General features: G+C 35.0%; 2 protein-coding genes across 3 annotated transcripts in view; one reads left to right on the forward strand and one right to left on the reverse strand.

Annotated features, from left to right (window-relative positions):
- Positions 1-15999, reverse strand: part of LOC113503610 — a 68132-nt gene extending 52133 nt beyond the window's left edge. The window contains exon 1 of the mRNA XM_026885660.1: positions 9212-15999. Within this exon, the coding sequence (XP_026741461.1) occupies positions 9212-10021 (810 nt within the window). The 5' untranslated portion in view covers positions 10022-15999. The remainder of the gene's footprint in view (positions 1-9211) is intronic.
- Positions 1-18529, forward strand: part of LOC113503609 (elongation factor-like GTPase 1) — a 116480-nt gene that overhangs the window by 58232 nt on the left and 39719 nt on the right. Inside the window, exon 10 of one of the 2 annotated variants that reach the window (XM_026885659.1) lies at positions 1367-9194. The exons of the other annotated variant lie outside the window; for it this stretch is intronic. Within the exon in view, the coding sequence (XP_026741460.1) occupies positions 1367-1416 (50 nt within the window). The 3' untranslated portion in view covers positions 1417-9194. Of the gene's footprint in view, positions 1-1366; positions 9195-18529 lie in introns of those variants that run through there. 2 annotated transcript variants of the gene reach the window in all.

The following is an 18529-nucleotide window of genomic DNA, read 5'->3' on the forward strand; positions in this document are numbered from 1 at the left end:
CATAGGTGGTAAATTATAACTAGGTTCACAGCTCATTATGGACCCTGTCGGGCACAGCAAAAGTAGGAGAGAGGAGGATAATGCTATTTATTAAGTAAATTTATGACATATGTATTATGATATATTTTAATGTTGTGAATTGCGTATTTGTATATAATTTCCTTTAATTAATGATATAACCATTAATTAAAGGAAATTATATACAAATACGTTTTATCTATCCTAATTTATTTTGTACTATGTTTTTTTTTTTTTAACTATCTATGAGTAATTCAATTTTATTGAACTATTTTAAATTATAACGTTTATCTTTTACATAATATTCTTAAGCATATTTATTTGGTACATCTTTCTTACTATTTAGTTAGGTTCTTACTATTAATAAACTTAAGTTTTTGTATAATTAATATTAGTTATTAAAAATGAATTTCTTCGGTTGACCTAATGCTATTCCGACTGCAACCTATACATATATATACATTACACATAATGCACGTACACACACATACACTTACATATATTTACACGTATTATATATATATATATATATATATATACATATTACATATATGCATATATATGTTTATACACACATACACATACACACACCTACCGCGATCAGAATTATATCAGGCAATTAGAATAATTGTTTATATATTAGATATACATATGATAAAATTGTCAAGGAATTGGAATATCACGTTTAAGATATACTTAAACTAATCTTAGTGATTATTAAAGAAATTTTATTTGCGTATAACTGTTAATGGCTATCTTGACTTTACTTTATTGTAACAAGGCATAACAGTTTATCCCCGTGTAAACTTATCTTTGACTGAAATCTAGAGTTCTCACGTTTTGGTATGGAAATTATTGTTTGCTTTTATTCCTTAATTGGAACACAAACTGTGACGATATTTCAACTCACGTGGATTTTGCAACTATTAGCAGTTTTATAGAGCTTTATGACAAATTAAGTTATCTTAATTTTTAAATGGTGTTTTTAACGCTTATTCTAAGAAAAAAGAAATGGTATTTAACAATTTTGATTAACCTGCACCTTGGATCAGACAACAAAGCAAAAATAATTAATAATACGTTTGGTCTTAAAAACCAACCAATACTTCTAAACCTTAGGCCTACAAAAACAAGTGTTAATAAAAATGCTGTCAAATTAATCTCGTCTCGATTTAATTTCACTTTCGATTATGTTTTAATGAATAGAGAGGTCAGTTGAGTCGGTAAACTTTCGCCCGAGGCTTCTAATATAATAGCAGTGTATTATGTAGACACATGGACACGGACTCGTCATGATATTACATCACACCTTTGTTCCAATTTTCATTGATAACTTCTTTTGTTTCAGGTATGTATCTACAGATAGTTACGGTCGTAAGTGCTTTTCTAATTCAATAATATTGCTTTTGTATGATAGTGTTTTAAAGAGAGAGTGATCTTTTTTGCTTGAAATGAGTTCTGTTCTATTTGTTCTTATAAAAAGATTTCGATTTAAATTGCACCTGATGTGGTAATGCTAATAAAATCTTAGTTGATTTTGAATTGAAACTTCTGTGTGTCTTGATGCTGCATAAGTATGTTTTTCTGAATGACTATGGTAAGATTCAAAGTTTTTTTACCGTAATCAGTGCTGATTACACATTGATGCGAAATTTCTATATTTGCGAACGAAAATGAACGAATCATTATGTTTGTTCAAAACAAGTCAAATGAAAAGAATATCCGTCAAAATTTTGCATCGTCGGCATCTTAAAGTCACTATTTACTTTACCATTAGCAACGATGCATTACGACGCAAAAAAACCTACTTTATTCCTGCAAATCATTACACTTAAAACGCTCTTATGGCTCTATGTGAACGACTTGACGTTGCTCTCTTCACAGACAATAGACGCTTGTTTCCCATGAATAGAAAAATTAGATTGACACTAAGGTCAAATATGGAGCATTGAAATCAGCATTTCGACACTCGGATCATTGCTTTCACAGTAAATTCGACAGCGTCTTAATATTCTTTTGTTAGAAAGTAAACGCTACATATGCTTTGGCTAAAGCTCAAACAGATTCTCTTTCACGTTCACACTCTACATATTCTATTTGGCTTTGTGACAATTCGCTCATTGCTCTAAATACATAGGTAATTATTCGCGGCTTACCGAGAGTGAAAATCTCTACAAACACTGACCGTCCATTTAACGCACTTATTTCTGCTTTCTAATGTTCGAAGTGTTATAATAATTGTAACGGATCTGTGAGAAAATTGATTAGTGCAAAGTTATTTTCTTGAGCGAATTCCGCAACAGTTCTCATTAACGATGAATCGCGTTACAGTAGCGCTTCATTAAATCCTACGTAAATAATGGCGTTTAATTTCTCCTTAAAATTGGTAGAACTTAATCACCTGTCAATCAAACGATACTCGATAATTATCTTTGAATAAGTTCAATAGAAGCTTCTATTCAGACTGCATATCAGATATCATAAACAAAACGATTATTTGTGCGAGTTAAGTTACCGTGAAATAGTTATTACATTTTTTGTTGTGTAAGAAGTAGTCTAATTAGAAACAGTAGCCAATCAGATTTGTTGGTGCTGTCACCTGTAATGAAAATGATTTCAAAGTAAAATGCGTGTCATTAATATTAATTCTTTCATTGGAACTAATTTACAATCGTCATAACACGGAATTACGGAAACAGACATAATGTCGGTATTTCAATCCAACGATGACACCGATATCATTTATTATTGTAAAAACATGATTTGACACTTAGACAGAATTCAATATATTATATAGGAAGCATTTTGACAGTTTTTTTTTTACTGAAAAGCACTGGCAGGATTGTCATCAACAAAAATCGTTAAGTTAAATAAACGTGTTCGAATTTTTATGGTTTTGAATTTGGAACACGGTTGTCCAAGCAAAGTGTTACGCTTTGATACGAATATTTATCCGAATAATCTGTAGTATTTTTTTTTCAAATTTTCGGAAGCATTTTAAATAAGACCAAAACCACCTTTTAAAAAGCTTGTAAGGGATATGAGTATTACAAGAACTCTTGGTGAAACCCGATAGCTTTTTAAACACGAGCTAAGTCGATACGTGTTATTTTTTAATGGTAAAGCCGTTAATGCGTAAGAAATGCTTGTCAGTCGAATTGATGGGTCGACATGTCGATGTTGGCAACCAGATTGTATCGACACATACACAAAACAATTTTGTACACTTTCTACGATTATTTACTTGTTAGTTTCGCTTTCTTAGAACACTGTTTATTTTATATCTTGCGATGACTGACGCAGCATTGTTTCGGCCTTCAATGAAAGCAGCTATTCGATTTTCAATCCGACGTTAAGCATATCGAAAACGAGAAAGGCTTTGCAATCAGAAATGTTTTCTTTTACATTAATGTATTTATTAGCTCTAAAGAGGTTTTGTATGCATTAAGATATTTATGTAATCGCGAGTTGGAGGTGTTTTTTTTGATAAAGAGATTAAGTTACTTACGAAGATACTGCCTTATTTAAAAAACAGGACTACGAGGTGATTATATTAATAACTTAAACACATAATTACTGTGTCTTAGATAATATAAATTATATATTCAATTACTCGTTAGGAACGGTAATGGCGTCCACATATTCATTATTCAGGTTACCTCTCACCGTATCGTATCGAGCTCTGTCAATATATCAATACTATCAGTACTTACTTTAAACATGGAAAACTGTTAATTCAACGGACTAACGCGATTTTGTACGTAACTGTCCGAATCGTAAACGGTTTATCTAAGGCAAGTTTCGCGTGTGGAATTCTCGTGATAAGTATAGCGGATAAACGCCTTTTACGCTGTCAATCGTGACGGAAGTCGCCATTCGTAATTGGTGGACGAATCGGTTATATCATATTGGATGCACTCCGGAGCTGTACGAATCTCCGTGTAACCGAGTTGAATATAAAGATTCGTTGTAAGCGTAAAATTCTAAATCGAAAAATGACAATTAAACCTCTTTTTCACGCCGACGTGTCTATGTGTGCGTGTGAAGTATGTTTTCAACAAAAAGAAAAAATAATTGACAGTCTGAAATACCGAACCAGCCAATACTAACTATTATAGGTATATTTATTACACATACAGCTATTTTTGAATGAATAAGCTCAATATTTTATTATAAAACCGGTAATGATTACACTTAAGCGTCGGCTACCGTTTAAATCAAACACAGTTACGTGAATCACTTTATGCAATAACAGATGGCCTTGAACGATGATTCAAGTCACCGATCGTACGAGTATGTACGCGAAACCTGTATTTACTATTTTCACTCAGCAAATGATTCTTTTACAGGTCCATAATTAAAATGAAGTCATCCTTCCAAGCTCATTTTTCTGCTGTATTAATTTATCTCTATAAATTGCAGTTGAAAAAAATACGTCTCATGTATTATTGCATGGCGTCGTGTCAGCTTTTATTAGTCTATTTGTTTATCCTGTACTTTTATAGGAATAGACCTTATTTAGCTCAAATATTATCGTAATGGATATTAATATAACCTATTTTTTTAATACATTCAGCATCCTTTATAAGTCATGCATAATGCGAAGAAATACGTTAACGTCGCTACGTTGTAGAGTATTCTGCTGTAAATGTCCGCGCTTTTCACCGAACACAATGGACTAAGAGGCTAACCTTTCACCAGCCGAGATATCTAAACAACCCTTGCAGGATGTCGTGACTCCGCGCCGGTACACTCCCATGCATATTTATGTACACGCTTCAATCATGGACAGAGAAAATAATGATGTACAAAAACTGGGAAAGGATATCATTAGCCAGTCGGATGCTGCTAGCGGCCGATACAATAATGTGGTCAGTAATGATATCGGTAATCGGATCGGATCGATGTAGCTCACTCGATATTCTGTAATCGACTCTCGCTCTATTAATGCTCAATGCGTCACGTACACTCTTTTAATACATTCACTACAATTCTCTCCGCCTTCGTTAAACCCTCAAAGTTTATTTTACTGTATAATCAAATAAATATTTACAACGACACTTAGAATTTATTGATCAATAAAATAACGTCGCTTTGGGTACCGTGTCTTGCATTTCACTTCCACTCCGAGATATGTGTTTTCGAGTTGTGATTGCTATTGTTAAGCAATTCTTTTATTTTCAGTAGATACACAAATTGAATTTTGTATTACATTCGGTTGTATTCTATGGATGTTGAGCAATAATTTAATTGTAAGAATTCGAGCATGAAAGTCTAATGCTATCCGCTATTATTGAACCGAGTACCATTGTCACAAAAGAAAATAAAGATTAGACGCGTATAGGGTTACGTAAAGGCCCCATGCTTGCGTAAGTTAGAAATGTTAATTTGATTGTTAAATAGAAAATATTTTTGTAAGAGCAGCAGTTAAATATTGTCACGGTGTAACCATGAAATTGTAAACAGAGGTTACATCAATAATATTGTTAGAGTGTTTGTTTATTTGGTTTCACATTAATGGTCTATGTTAAAGGCCAATGTTGTCTTATTTGTCTACTTACATCGTCAACTTATTAATTAAATATTCCAAAAATATTTTTTTCTAGGAACATTCCTAGTGACGTGCCTGGTGACTGTATCTATTATTTTAAGTAGTACAAGTATCTAGTACTTGTAACTTTTCACTACTCACACTAAACAGTATACACTAACATCTAATACTGCCCATACATCATAACACAACTAATATGTTATTCAGCGAAACGTTTTCTCTAATAAAACGCTCTCGCACAATTCATGTTTACGAGTATTCCAACCTAGTCCGTTGTTCACTGTTCCTAAGGTACTGCCCCTTTCTCTTCAATACCGTCCATACTTTCTACAAGTAATGCGTACTGATTAATTAGACACGATTAGTATCGATTGATACCTTTTTAATGATTCATTTCTCTCGCGAAAGTGAGATTTGTTTGGATTTAAACTCGTTTTGATGCGAATTATACAGTAATTATTTTAGTTACGTTTTTGGTAAGATTTTTCCGACGATTGTTATTATTGTTCATCTTTATTGCCTTTTAACTTTACGATGCTTTGAATGGGTTGTAATTTTTAAGTAAATATCATAATTCTTGGGTAAATGCCAAACAACCACTTAGCATAATCGCTTAAACAAATTTTGTCTGCAAACAAATACCGCAAAAATACTTTCATACACGGCGTAATAGGCTACTTTTATCAACTGATGGCCCAAAAAGAGTTCCGTACAAAGCAATGTAACTGTACCTGTTAGAGTAATTTTAAGAAGCCTACTCAGTCTCAAACAGTGGTTTCTTTGAAGCTGCCGTATCTTAATTCATAATCTCCCCTAGTTCTACAAACACAAATCGTAAAATATAACAAATTGAGTGTTAGATGGAACTCTAACGACCTTAATAAAACGTCGCGACCTTTCCCAACATTAAATTCTTTCACCGTGTGCAAGCGCATGACAATGGATCCACATATGTATGTATGGGGTGTTTATGAAGTGCCGTTTTATTTTAATTGTTAAATTAGTGACAAACGGAGTAGATTTCCCTCATTCTTAATTTTTGTTAAGTTATGTGTTCAAGCTTGAACAATGTGTGGCGTTTTTTTTTAGAAATGTGAGGAATTATTTGAGTTATTTGCGGCTTGAAATTATAATTGTTTGATATTTGTAAGTTTTGTTGCACATGCATAAAGGTGATACTGAGGTAAAGAATTATAAAGTCAAATTTTATTTTTACCTAATTCCTCACTAACGGTGACCTCTTTCTCAATACTTTAATTAAAAACTAATCATCGTTTTACCTACCCTTATACTAACTGGATATTAAAAAGTTAACGATACTGAAGCTCCGGTGGAAAGTCGAGTTTATTATGGATAAACGACACTAAAATGCAAATAGCAGAACGTCAGCGATGCAGACGCATCTTATCCGCGAGTCCGTTATATCTGCCTGGTGGCGCCTAACAACGGTGAATTTTAAATATTTAATACCTTTAAGGAAAACAGATTCTTCTAACTTCTAGTTACGTCATACTGCAGCTGTTCACGGCTCGGTACTCGATGAACGATGGACCATCAAACTTTCGATAATTATATGCAGAACGGTATTGTTTTGCCTTTCTACCAAATTGAAATAGCGTTGATCACTGACCAATTTGCAGGTTTACAAATGGATTTCTTGTAATTTATTTGGTAAATCGAGGAGTTGTTTATTACTTCAAATTATTATTAATAAAATTGAAAATAAATTAAATAGTGTACGATGTAATATATATTCTGAATGGCTTTTGTGATTCACTCGGAAAGCATAAGTCATAATGAAGTTGGATCATAATAGCTGTAGCGATTTCATGGCCAAGAAATAAAGGGGTATTATACGCTTACGGTTTGACGCTGAGAACGATTAGCAGCTATATCCAATTCATCAACGGAACACATTAGAAATTCATTCATTACGGATGATGAAGACCGTGTAGCAGTGAAAGTTCACATTGTGAAATGTCTCCAGTATGTCCAAAATAAAATTTGCTTCTATCAAAAATTTGCGGGCTCACACCACAGAGAAACGACCACAAAGTCGCTAATGATAGGAAAGTACCGCCACAATATGAGTTTGGACACTTTTTTGTGTATTGTCTGCGATTTTTCGAAGTTTCCGAATCTAAGTGCTTTCTCTATTAACTTTTTTCATATTTCCATATCAACAAAAACGTTATTCGATGTGAGTTTCTATTTGCGTTCTATTGTCACATGTTAATCGTTGTTATTAAAGTTTATTTTGTTCTTTTACTGTTGTTATTGTATTATGTATTCGTGAAGCGTAACTTTTCGAGAGCAAAAACCTGATTGAATATGAAAAATGTCACCGTAATTTATTACCGCGGCCCTTAATATAAAAATACCCATATTGCTATATTTTTTGCTGTATCTTTGAAAGGTGCTAATGACCTAACTACTGAAAATAGTTGAATTTAGTCAATCATAGTCTTGTTTTTTGTTTTACATAATCTTAATGGAACGCCATTGTTTATTTTTTTGGTTAATTATAACTTAATGGCTATATGTAAAATCATTTTCTTGGACTTTGTGATGACACATCGATTTCATACAAATTGTTGGTATTTTGAACTTTTTGTGAAGGTACTATTTGACAGATGGAACTTTTAAAATGATAGGTACAAGAATTTCAGACTAAGAAAAACATTTTGTCATTGAATCTGAGACGCTTTTAAATGAAACGGCAGTTTCACTAATTATCTGATTGTTGTGCTTTAATTATATTACCTAACCTAAAAGTAATCTTTTTGAATCCGAACTAATTTAATTAATTTGAAATAGCATGAAATGAACTGACATAATCCTTAGAGCAATTATAACATTTTTGTTACGTACAAATACCAGTATTGTTATAAAAAGCAGTTTGTAGTTTAAACAAACGCAATAAATTACGGCGGTGTATTTTTAAACGCATTGCGAGAGTTTTCTGAGTTCATTATCAACAATATTGCTTCTTTATGCTTAATTTAGTACCCTGTGATGCGTTCGTAGGTACTGTAATTAAAACCGAATGTTCATCAAATAGAAGCAGCAACTTTCCTTGCAACGCCTCTACTATTTTCGTACTTCAATGTAATAATTATAATTTAATACGAGCGATGATTAGTGGGAATGCCTTAAACGTTCATTACTAACCATTACTGGGCAATAGAAACTGTCTAACATGTAAGCGAGTGTAATAATTTAGTTTACATATAGTCACAGGGCGTAACACATTGTACTCTTCTTGCAAAGCTTTTTACAATCGTAATCCACTTCATCGAGTTTCTAGGAAATAAATAATTCATAGCAATTTGCACGGCTAATGTGAGAACATGCTTAGAGCTGGTGAATGCACACCAACCTTTCTCTAAGGGCTCATTAGCTCGAATTTATGTGCTCTCACCGTCCGCCGGATAACTTGCAAGCCATATCGGAAAGGGCTTTTATGTCACATATTTTACACCTAGCGTGTGTGCGGTACGATTTATGTATTGGTTGCCTTTAACTCAACCTCGCGACATTAACGGGCACTGCGTGAAAACAAGTGGTAACTAACTTTAGAAAAGTTGTAGCTATTAGACTGTGAACAAATTGGAAAAAAGATAATAGTAATGAGTGACTGACCTCTTTCTTGGTCTGCTCGTTGATCTTGACGTGAGTCTGCTGCGGCTTGTCGCGCAGCGGCAGGTACCCCTCGCGGCTGTCGGCGGGCTCCGTGCTCTCGGTGGGCGTGCTGGCGTCCAGCGTGGCCGTGCTGGCGGTGCCCGCGTCGGTGGAGCGCGAGTCGTCTGCCGTGCTCAGCGTCGGCGCCGTCTCCTTGGGGCCGTCCGCGGTCGTTCCCACAGTATCAAAGTCAGAAACAGTTTCCGTGCTGTCGCTATTAAGTGTCGTTTCCGTGTCCTGAACCGTCGGCGTCTCCGTGGTTCGCACAACCGGCCGGATCGTGTAATGTTTTGTCGGCGCTTTGTACGTTGTCACGGTCGCGTCTTTCGTAGTCGCCGGAGCCTCGGTTTTAGTTTGCGTAGGTTTCGCCTCGACAGTCGTAGGCGCGATAGGTTTGCGGGTGGCTTTTTTCGTTTTAGGCGGCGTTGTTGCCGTCGGATTTGTCACGGGTGCGGTTGATTTTGTTTTAGTGGATATTTTTTTCGCGTAAGTAGTAGATCGATCCTCTATAGTAGTCGGTGCGGGGGTATTTTCTACTGTGTGAGAGGTAGTTTCAGGGGGTCGTCGGTCAGCGGGAGGTTCAAGGTTAGACTGTTTGGGGGTTCGGGAAGGTGGGAAGAAGTAATCCATGATCGAGGGTGACCTGTTGCGGGTAGAGGGTAGCCATGCCCAGGGGTTGAAGTCGATGAGGCGGGGTCGCGGCGAGTCGTCGGCGGTGACGACGGCGGCGAGGGCGGCGAGCGCAACAACTACGATCAACGAACGATTCATGGCGCGTCGTGCGCGTGCGGCCGCGACGACGATGTAAGCGGGACTGCGCGCGCGCCGCCGCTGAAGAGAACCCGCCACCGCTCACCTAGTTCATCCCGCCCTACGGACGGCGCAGCAGATGCAGCCACTGTAGTTCCTGTTCAATTTTCTTTTTATAAAACTGCGTAACTTGCTCTATGTGAAGGTTTAATTGAAGAAAAAAGATGCCGGCAGGGTGGTCGTCTTAATAGATGTTGAAATAAATGGTCATTATTATTTTATAGAACTCGAAACAACATAACTTAGAAACTTTCACATGAAAACTGTTTCCTGAGATTGAAAATGAATGAAAAGCGATTATATTGTTTGCGTATTCTGCTGCCATCCTATTAACTTTAATTAATGTAATGCGGTGCCTTCATTAATTATTTCCTTTAGATAATTCATCAATAAACTTGCCAGTAAATCCCGTAATTAAGATGTTGCAGTTAGATGCATAGTAATATCCTAATTAATCTTTGAATCTCGGGCAATGATAGGCATTATGCGCTGCGGCCGTTTTATTCAAGTGCGAATCAACCGAAACAGAGCTACCGTACATTCATCATCCCCAAAAAATATTAATCTATTCATTATTTTTTTTTGTGTCATAATAACATGTTTGATAAAAGTATCAAAGTAATATTTTTGTTGATAAATAATATTTTTACGTGAGCGTATCTGTAGATTTGTAAAGAAAACACACTCGACCTGCTTCTGAACATTTTGTTGATTACACGAGACTTTTGTTAACCCACTGTGCATACGTCGCGTGAGTCGTGACGTGCGGTATTAGGCAGTCACCTAAATGAGTTAAAATTTAGAATAGATAATACTTTTGCGCATATTTTCCCTGTGGTTTGCCAATATGGCACCCAGTACCGCTATGCAATCAGAAGCGTTGAAATTTACTTTGGGTATAGCGATGCACGTCTGTCCCCTGAATTTATATCAAAAAATTAGATACTTTACCGCAAACCGTGTAATGCTCGGGTAAGGCCGTTCTGTACGCTCCATTTATTTTCCAATATCTTTTGGTCTTCCAGAGCAGCCGGCCAATCATAATTCAGGGTCAGCGGTCATTATAAAAGTGAGACAAGCTGTAAGCATTCTACTAGCCTGATGGCGAACGCTAATGAGAGTACTTACAAGTGCTTGAATACGAGAGAGGACTCGTGTATGAATATATTGAGTATCGACACAAAACTGGTTGAATTTACGGTACCTGTAACACAATTTTCAAGTAGAATCGGTGTTCTCTTTACCGCTTTGGAGGCCTGATGCATAAATCGCAGGAACCCGGATAGTTACATCAATCAATTACAGAATGCTCCATGGAATGTTTAATAGCTTTATTCAATTCTGCCTCAACTATTTCGCCTTATCTAAGAAAATACAAAGCTTAAGAATAGAATTTGTGGAATAACATACATCGAAATGCCTCGTAAATTGCACGCTGGCAATAAAGATCCTTCTAATGATCTCTATCTGATCGTCAGCTGGCGTTCGTACCGTTATCAGCCGTTCGATATTTAAATAAGCTTTTCACACACTTTCATAGACTCATTTCCTTGAGTCGCACGTACATGTGTACCTTACAAAGAAACTTATGTGTAAAAGCAATCTTCATAATTGAAAGAACCAAGGATCTAACAACAATAACAGTTGATTTGGTCCATTGTTTAATGGGATTTGCGAGGTTTCTATGGGAAATGTTCTTGTGTGCGATAGATCTACCTGTCATTAGCTTAGAAGCTCAGTAATTGAAGTACATCTTGATGAAACATGGGGATCAGATTGATTAACACAAGGAGAAAAAGTGTAGGCGTGAACTTGTACTGAATGAAGAGTGACAGCGCTGTATTTTTTATCACGAAGGTTTTTATAAACCTCGACAAGTTTTTATGTAAATCATGTTTATAGGTAAAATTACAGTAATATGAAAACTATGTAGGCATCAGAGTAAAATCGTAACAATGGCAATGGAAATAATTAAAAAGCTATAAAAGGAAAAGTATTGCCAATTGTTTGCTAATTGATTCACGATTTGTCTACGATTTTCAGCAACTTTTCGCTTAATCGCGTACTAATCGGATTTTTTTTTTTCGTTTCGTCGTCGTAAAATGTTTGTTGTTATTATTCTTTTAAGTTAATTCATTTGACGTTTATTGATTATTGGCCAGTCTATAAAATCCTTTGCCATTAATTTTCTTTTTTATGCTTTCTGTTGTCAAGTGAAAATGAAAATTACTTTGCTGACAGTTTTTTATGCGCCAATGACACAGGTCGAGCTAAATCAAATATTCCTTTTTTTGTTTGACTAAGTAGTATGGAATAAAAGTTCCCTAAAGTCTTATCAAATTATTTTTGACGGTTTAAAATGTCGACTTCCTCAAGAGCCAATATTCATTTGTAGGTAGTTTTGAAGCGTATTTTCCATACCGTAGCTTATTGGACTCGCCCATCTATCAAACACAGTTGCTATTATCTGCTGTTGCTAAACAAATTGATTTACATCGACATTGAACAGTTTTTAAGGAAACTTTTGTTTCACAGCATTATAAGTGTGCCGAAATTGAATAACAGGGTAATACAGTTATGAAATCCCCCGATTCAAATCTTCCTAATTCTGTGAAAAAGAATCAAAAGGCGTGAAAATCTAATGTATTTTAGATGATAAAAAATGCATTTTGCAATTTAAAATACCAGTGAACTTTTGATACTCAACAAAAACTATGACTAACGAAATTACTGTTCCTTTCGGGTTTATATTTAGCTTCCTTTTTTCAAATGGAGCGTAAATATTTTATTATTATTGTCAAAAAATATTTCTTTAAATGTCGTATGCAAGGATATTTTCTGTAGAAAGGCAAAGCCTGCGCCCAGGCTAAATGTACATATTTGTCTAAAGAAGATAAACAATCTATTTAAATGATTCTTTTATTAAATATAAAAATAAAATTCAAATATGGGTACAAAATGGTGTTACAAGAACTTTATAGTTCAGTCACATGGTTTGTACCAATCGCGATGTTCAGAAAATATATCTTTGTTGATTAAATATCTTGAGATTTGAGGAGAATACCACATACGTGTGATAAACAAAAGCTTTTATACTAGACCGTGCTTCTCATGTTTATGCAAAGCACGAAGCGAACGTCCGTGTGCAAAACTTGCGCTTGCGATTATTATGACAGATAATAACCATCTCCTTTTGCTACTGTTTCTTATTTTTTCATGCTGATTCAGTTTCGTTGTTAATCACAATACAATTCAACTTTTAAATAAAATGTACTGAAGAAAACCACTAGTACTTAAGTACAAATAGGTAAGTATAAATTATCAAAGATAAAGTAAAATTTCGCGATTAAATAAGCTTCGTGGCGTTAAATGCATTATACAAAATTCACTCAAAAAAACAAAAGCTAGCCACCAAAATGACGTAAATCGAAATAATAGCATGCCTAAGCTTAACAGATTACACAATTATTATTAGTTGTAGCGTCGCGAGTTGTGACTTATTTAGCAGACGACCGCTCCACTTGCCGGGTAACGCGGTTAACGGAATTTGTCGTTTTCACCGGACACCGACGGTAACTATCATCCGAATCCGGAACAACTCAGACGCAACTAAATCTGCGTGAAAATGTTGTATAAACAGACGACTTTTATTCACTTGTTTGTAAACTTACCGTTTTGCACATGCCGTCAGATTAGCACACTTTTTCTTCACGCTGAATCACCCTTTACTGCTCTTAATTTACGATCTATATTGCTGTGTACTTTTGCGGCAATGAGAGTGTTGGATTTCGAATCGGTGCAGTGGTGTATTAAAATTCACATCGAGCTTTGACAATCGTATTGTAGTCGTGTGTAGCGTACTAATGCTAAATAGATCATACAGTTCCTTGTCCACTTGATGTACGAATAAGGTTTGTGTGCTAGTACTTGGTATATTGAATGGGTTTCTTGTACGATGTCTTTGATGATGAAGAGGTTAAAAAGCGGTTAACGGGGCTGACCGCCCAGGGAGTTGCTTTACCGGTATTTACTGACCCTGGAACTTTTTTACCTACTCGTTATATTACCTCAAATAAAATTCAAACATCTTTTATTAGCAATCACTAAAGCCATATTCTATTACCATTTCTTTACGAAAATAAACGAAATCAACAAAGATAAAAACGTATCTTTTATTCATTCATATAAATCGTATCACCCAAGCAATCGCATTGCGAAATAAGTAAGATAGCGTACACTTTCAGTAGCAAGAAAGTACTTAAGATTACTAGGGCGCCAGCATTCCGCGGCCTAAGTGAGTATTCCACCAATATTGAAACGTTTAAAGACAAATATTCAATAGAAACGTTTCTATTAATGGTAAAATGTTTTATATTTTCATGGTTAATGCACAAATTGGAAAATGAGGAAGTGATTTCGTAGACAATCTTATTGAAAGCTGGGTCAGTGGCCACCATTAGTCGTGATTTGCTCAATCAATTATCACTATTCAGAAATGCATTTTTGTGTCAGTGGGTAAAACTGTAATGGCTAACAGGCATTTTAATACAATGGATTGGACTGTAAACGAGTTTCTCACCCGAATAGTAAGTTACTGTTATCTAATAACAGCTTATTGGGGTATTAAAATAGATTTGGTTCATTTTAATTGACCTCAATTGTATTTATATAGTAGATAGATGTAACTTCATGTTTTGTGTTCTAATAAAGGCCAAACACAATCCTGGCCAGTATTTCTAGACGTTTTGTACATTCATGCATTAATTAGGAGATGTTAAAACCGGGTTGTTTTATCAATTCTTAATTTAGATACGGATAATTATTCGTTAGTACCATTCTTTTTTAACAAGAAAGTGAACTCGGTTCTATACTGTGTAGTTCTAATTAATTGCTTACCTTGCCTTAGAAACGTTATTTACATAATATATTTCTATCCTCTTAAGGCATCGACATAGGAAACGTCTGTAGGAACGGACGTCCGCGTCTAAGACCAATACCTACCATATATCCTGCTAGAAAACTTGCAAAGAAAGTTGGATCTTATAAAAAATACATCAAGCTTTATTAAGTTAGTTTTCTATGGCAAATCAATAGACAATATTTTTAATTAAAAGCTTGACAAAGACGTGCGACGTTGAAATTATTATTTAATAGACAAAGTTATGTCACAAACTTAAGTCTTTTTTGCCGCTTTAAAAATCCTGAATGAAACTGCACTGTATTATTCAATCTCATAAAAAAATATTTTTCAAAATGAATTTCTTTCTCTTAACTTCCATCTTTAATCGTTACTACACTGGCGATTCCAGTGATACCAAGCATAGGAATGAAAATAAGCATTTGTACAGAAGCGGGATATTTACATGGTGCTATTATTTTAGTCATTAGTAGGTACCTGGTACTTACAGTCCTATCGCTGCTAGTACTACTACGAGTAATTTCTGCCTAACAAGAGATGGACTTGCCCATAAAAGTGTAAACTTTCTAAAATTACCAATCACTAGGGAATGGACTCACCCTAATAAATAAGGTTTTATATACTCAGGAACTTCAGGATCATAAAACTATAGTTTCCGCTAATATATTCCAGAATTAATGACTCTATATTTTATAGTTCAATTATCGTTACTTCATCATAAACGTGATTTTATGTGAGTTCGTGTAACTTATATTAAACGGTAACGCATATGAAATTTTAAACGGCAAAAGTTTAGTTTTATAAAGCAAATATTTGGTGTACATTAATTTGATCATTTTGTCTGGAAATTGCCGCATGAATATTTAAACGTAAATATTCCGATTTTTTTGTTACCTAGTTTGGCCATAATTAGTTGAAAAAGAACGACGCGCATTGACCACATTTGCTGATGTGTGGGTTGGTAACTTCAAATTTTATCACAAAATTTAAAATAAAAATTGTGATAAAATTTGAGAGGTGTAATAATTAAAAAAGTTTCTTAAAAATTTTTTTATTTTTTTATTCCCCGCTGCAGTCGCTCCATGACATACAGAATTCAATTTGTTAATTTGTAAATTAAATAAAAGTTAAATTAAAGAATATACCAAGAGTCCAGTCCAGTCCAACACCGTTTAAGTAGTTCCCAAAGCTTATTAGTATTTCACACGTAAGACCTTACCTAAATACTTACCCGTAAATGCATCCGCAGTGCGCTAGAAATGAAAGAGAAAATAGAATATATAAACAGCTTATCTCCTTCATAAATTGCGGACACAAGACGTTAAATAACAGATTTCTCTTAACTTAGGGTTTAGGTACACGAAGGATTTTGAATATCAAATAAAGTGGAATTAAATCTTCTAAACTTTAACCAAATAAAAACGATTTTTTACAAGTCTGGAACAATTATTTTAGTAGTTAGAAAATTTTGAATCGAGGAGTCAAATTTCAAATTATAATCTTCAGTAGGGAAATCTGAAGGTAACATATTAATTTTGATCGACAGGTAAAACTATAACAGTAACTGTTACTATTTATTGCTGTATACGGTTTTTATTGCGTGCGTACTTCGGATTTACCCGATTAGCTTCGGACATCACCAGGGCCCTTACTTGTTCACGAATGATACTCGCGAAAGTCATAACTTACACTATAAAAAATAAGGCAAAACAGCATGTTGTTAAACAGTTCGAACTTTTGTGATAATCGTGATAAAGAAACGGGATTTTTTTCGCTCAAAATTGTAAACTGTAACATGAGTCATGACCTCAGGTTTTGCGTTACAGTTTCAGTATTAAAAACTCTATCTGAATATTTTTTTTATATAACCCGTGACCCTACTTCTAAGCAAAGAGATTATTGAATTCAAGTTTTGTTACCTTCTTCTAATTGAGTTCATACTTATTCGTATAAAGCCAGTTTCCACAAAAAAAAAACTTCAATATGCTCATCTATTGTTCAACAATGGAAGTGAAAGCAACCAGCCAGCCCTTAGGTAGCTCGTTGGTCGCACCAAGATGTCAAATCCCGCACAATGCTGTTTAAAGTCAGTATGTCATTTACATTTGCATGCTGATATGCGAATAAAAGAGAAACGCTGGCTGCGAACTGTAAGTAAGTAATTCAACGACCTAGGAATCTTAAAATATGCACTATTGTGATGTTTAAATGACATGCACGTTTATACGAACGTTTGGAAACTAATGTCCTTAATGTAGATGGTGCTTAGAGGTTTTCTAATGTATGAATATAGAGTACTGGGCATAGCGATGATATAAAAACCTTTTAATGCACAAACTTATATGTCTAAGGTACTAGAGGAATGTTATCCCAATAAGTCACACGGACTGAATAGACAGGCTAGCTCAGTAACGAACAAAAACTAAAAGAAAAAGCAATCTTCATCTGTCCTTCCTGCTATTATTGAGCCTTACATTTAGACACACGGGCCTATTCTCATAATAATCAATGGCTACAGGGAGTAACTGAACTTAATGACGCCAGCCATAGCGTAATGGTGCGAACAGAGAAAACACTTTTATTTTATCCCACTTCAGATACGGATTCGATGATATGAAATTGTACAAGATTTTATTTCACTAGGAAGTAAAATTTCGATTTCGATCACTTTTTGTCATTTGGTTCAAATGGAATTGCATATTAGTGTGTTTCGGTAAAAATACCATACTGTGATGCTTTCCAGATAGTTCTATGGTCCAATGGCCTTAGTAATTCACACTGAGATAACGTAACGCTATTTCATTTGGGAGCTGCATGAATTCTTTGAAACTAGTTAACTTAAAAAATCGTCTCAAAAAATAATTTGTTGCATGTATTTTTTTGCCATCTTAACTCAGATTGTGCAAGTGTAAATTAGCTTTTAGAAGTAGTGATCAAGTCGGCAATTTAAATTAAAGATACATATATAACTCCTTTGTAAGTAATGTGAGTGTCTGAAGGTAGTCAACCAACCAGTTTGTCTACAAGAAGTATCGGATCAAATCGACACCGTTAATACGCAGAGGGATAAGATTACTAAAATTGTGTGCGCATTCAACATTATCTTAACGCTGTCAACACCAGGTGTCTGTATAATTATTTCTGCTGTAGTTTTAGATAGGCCCTTTAAGCAAAACTGCTGCTGTAATATGAATATTTCTTTCTTCGTCTTCCTAGTGCTTTTCTAATCTAAGCAAGGAACTGCTTCCAGTTTTACTAAATTCAGCTTCTGGCCAGCAGTAGTCGACATAAATGCAATACTGATATTTTTCGTCCAGTTTTTTTTTAATCGGGGATTTCCTCACGGACATCTCGGGCGAGGGAACGGGTAATGTCAGAAACAACTGACTAAACCTGAACTGTGCTGCGTCATCCGGGTTTATGTGTCGGTGCATGACAATGCGTTGCAATCCTTTATGAAGGATTTTACGTGTTGCTTGTCTTTCTTTGTGCATTTGCTGCGGGTCCACTGCTATACAGGTGGCACTAAGTTTTTTGTTCCAATGTAGTAC

This window comes from Trichoplusia ni, chromosome 19, assembly GCF_003590095.1.
Source record: "Trichoplusia ni isolate ovarian cell line Hi5 chromosome 19, tn1, whole genome shotgun sequence".
Classification (NCBI taxonomy): Eukaryota; Metazoa; Arthropoda; class Insecta; order Lepidoptera; family Noctuidae; genus Trichoplusia; species Trichoplusia ni.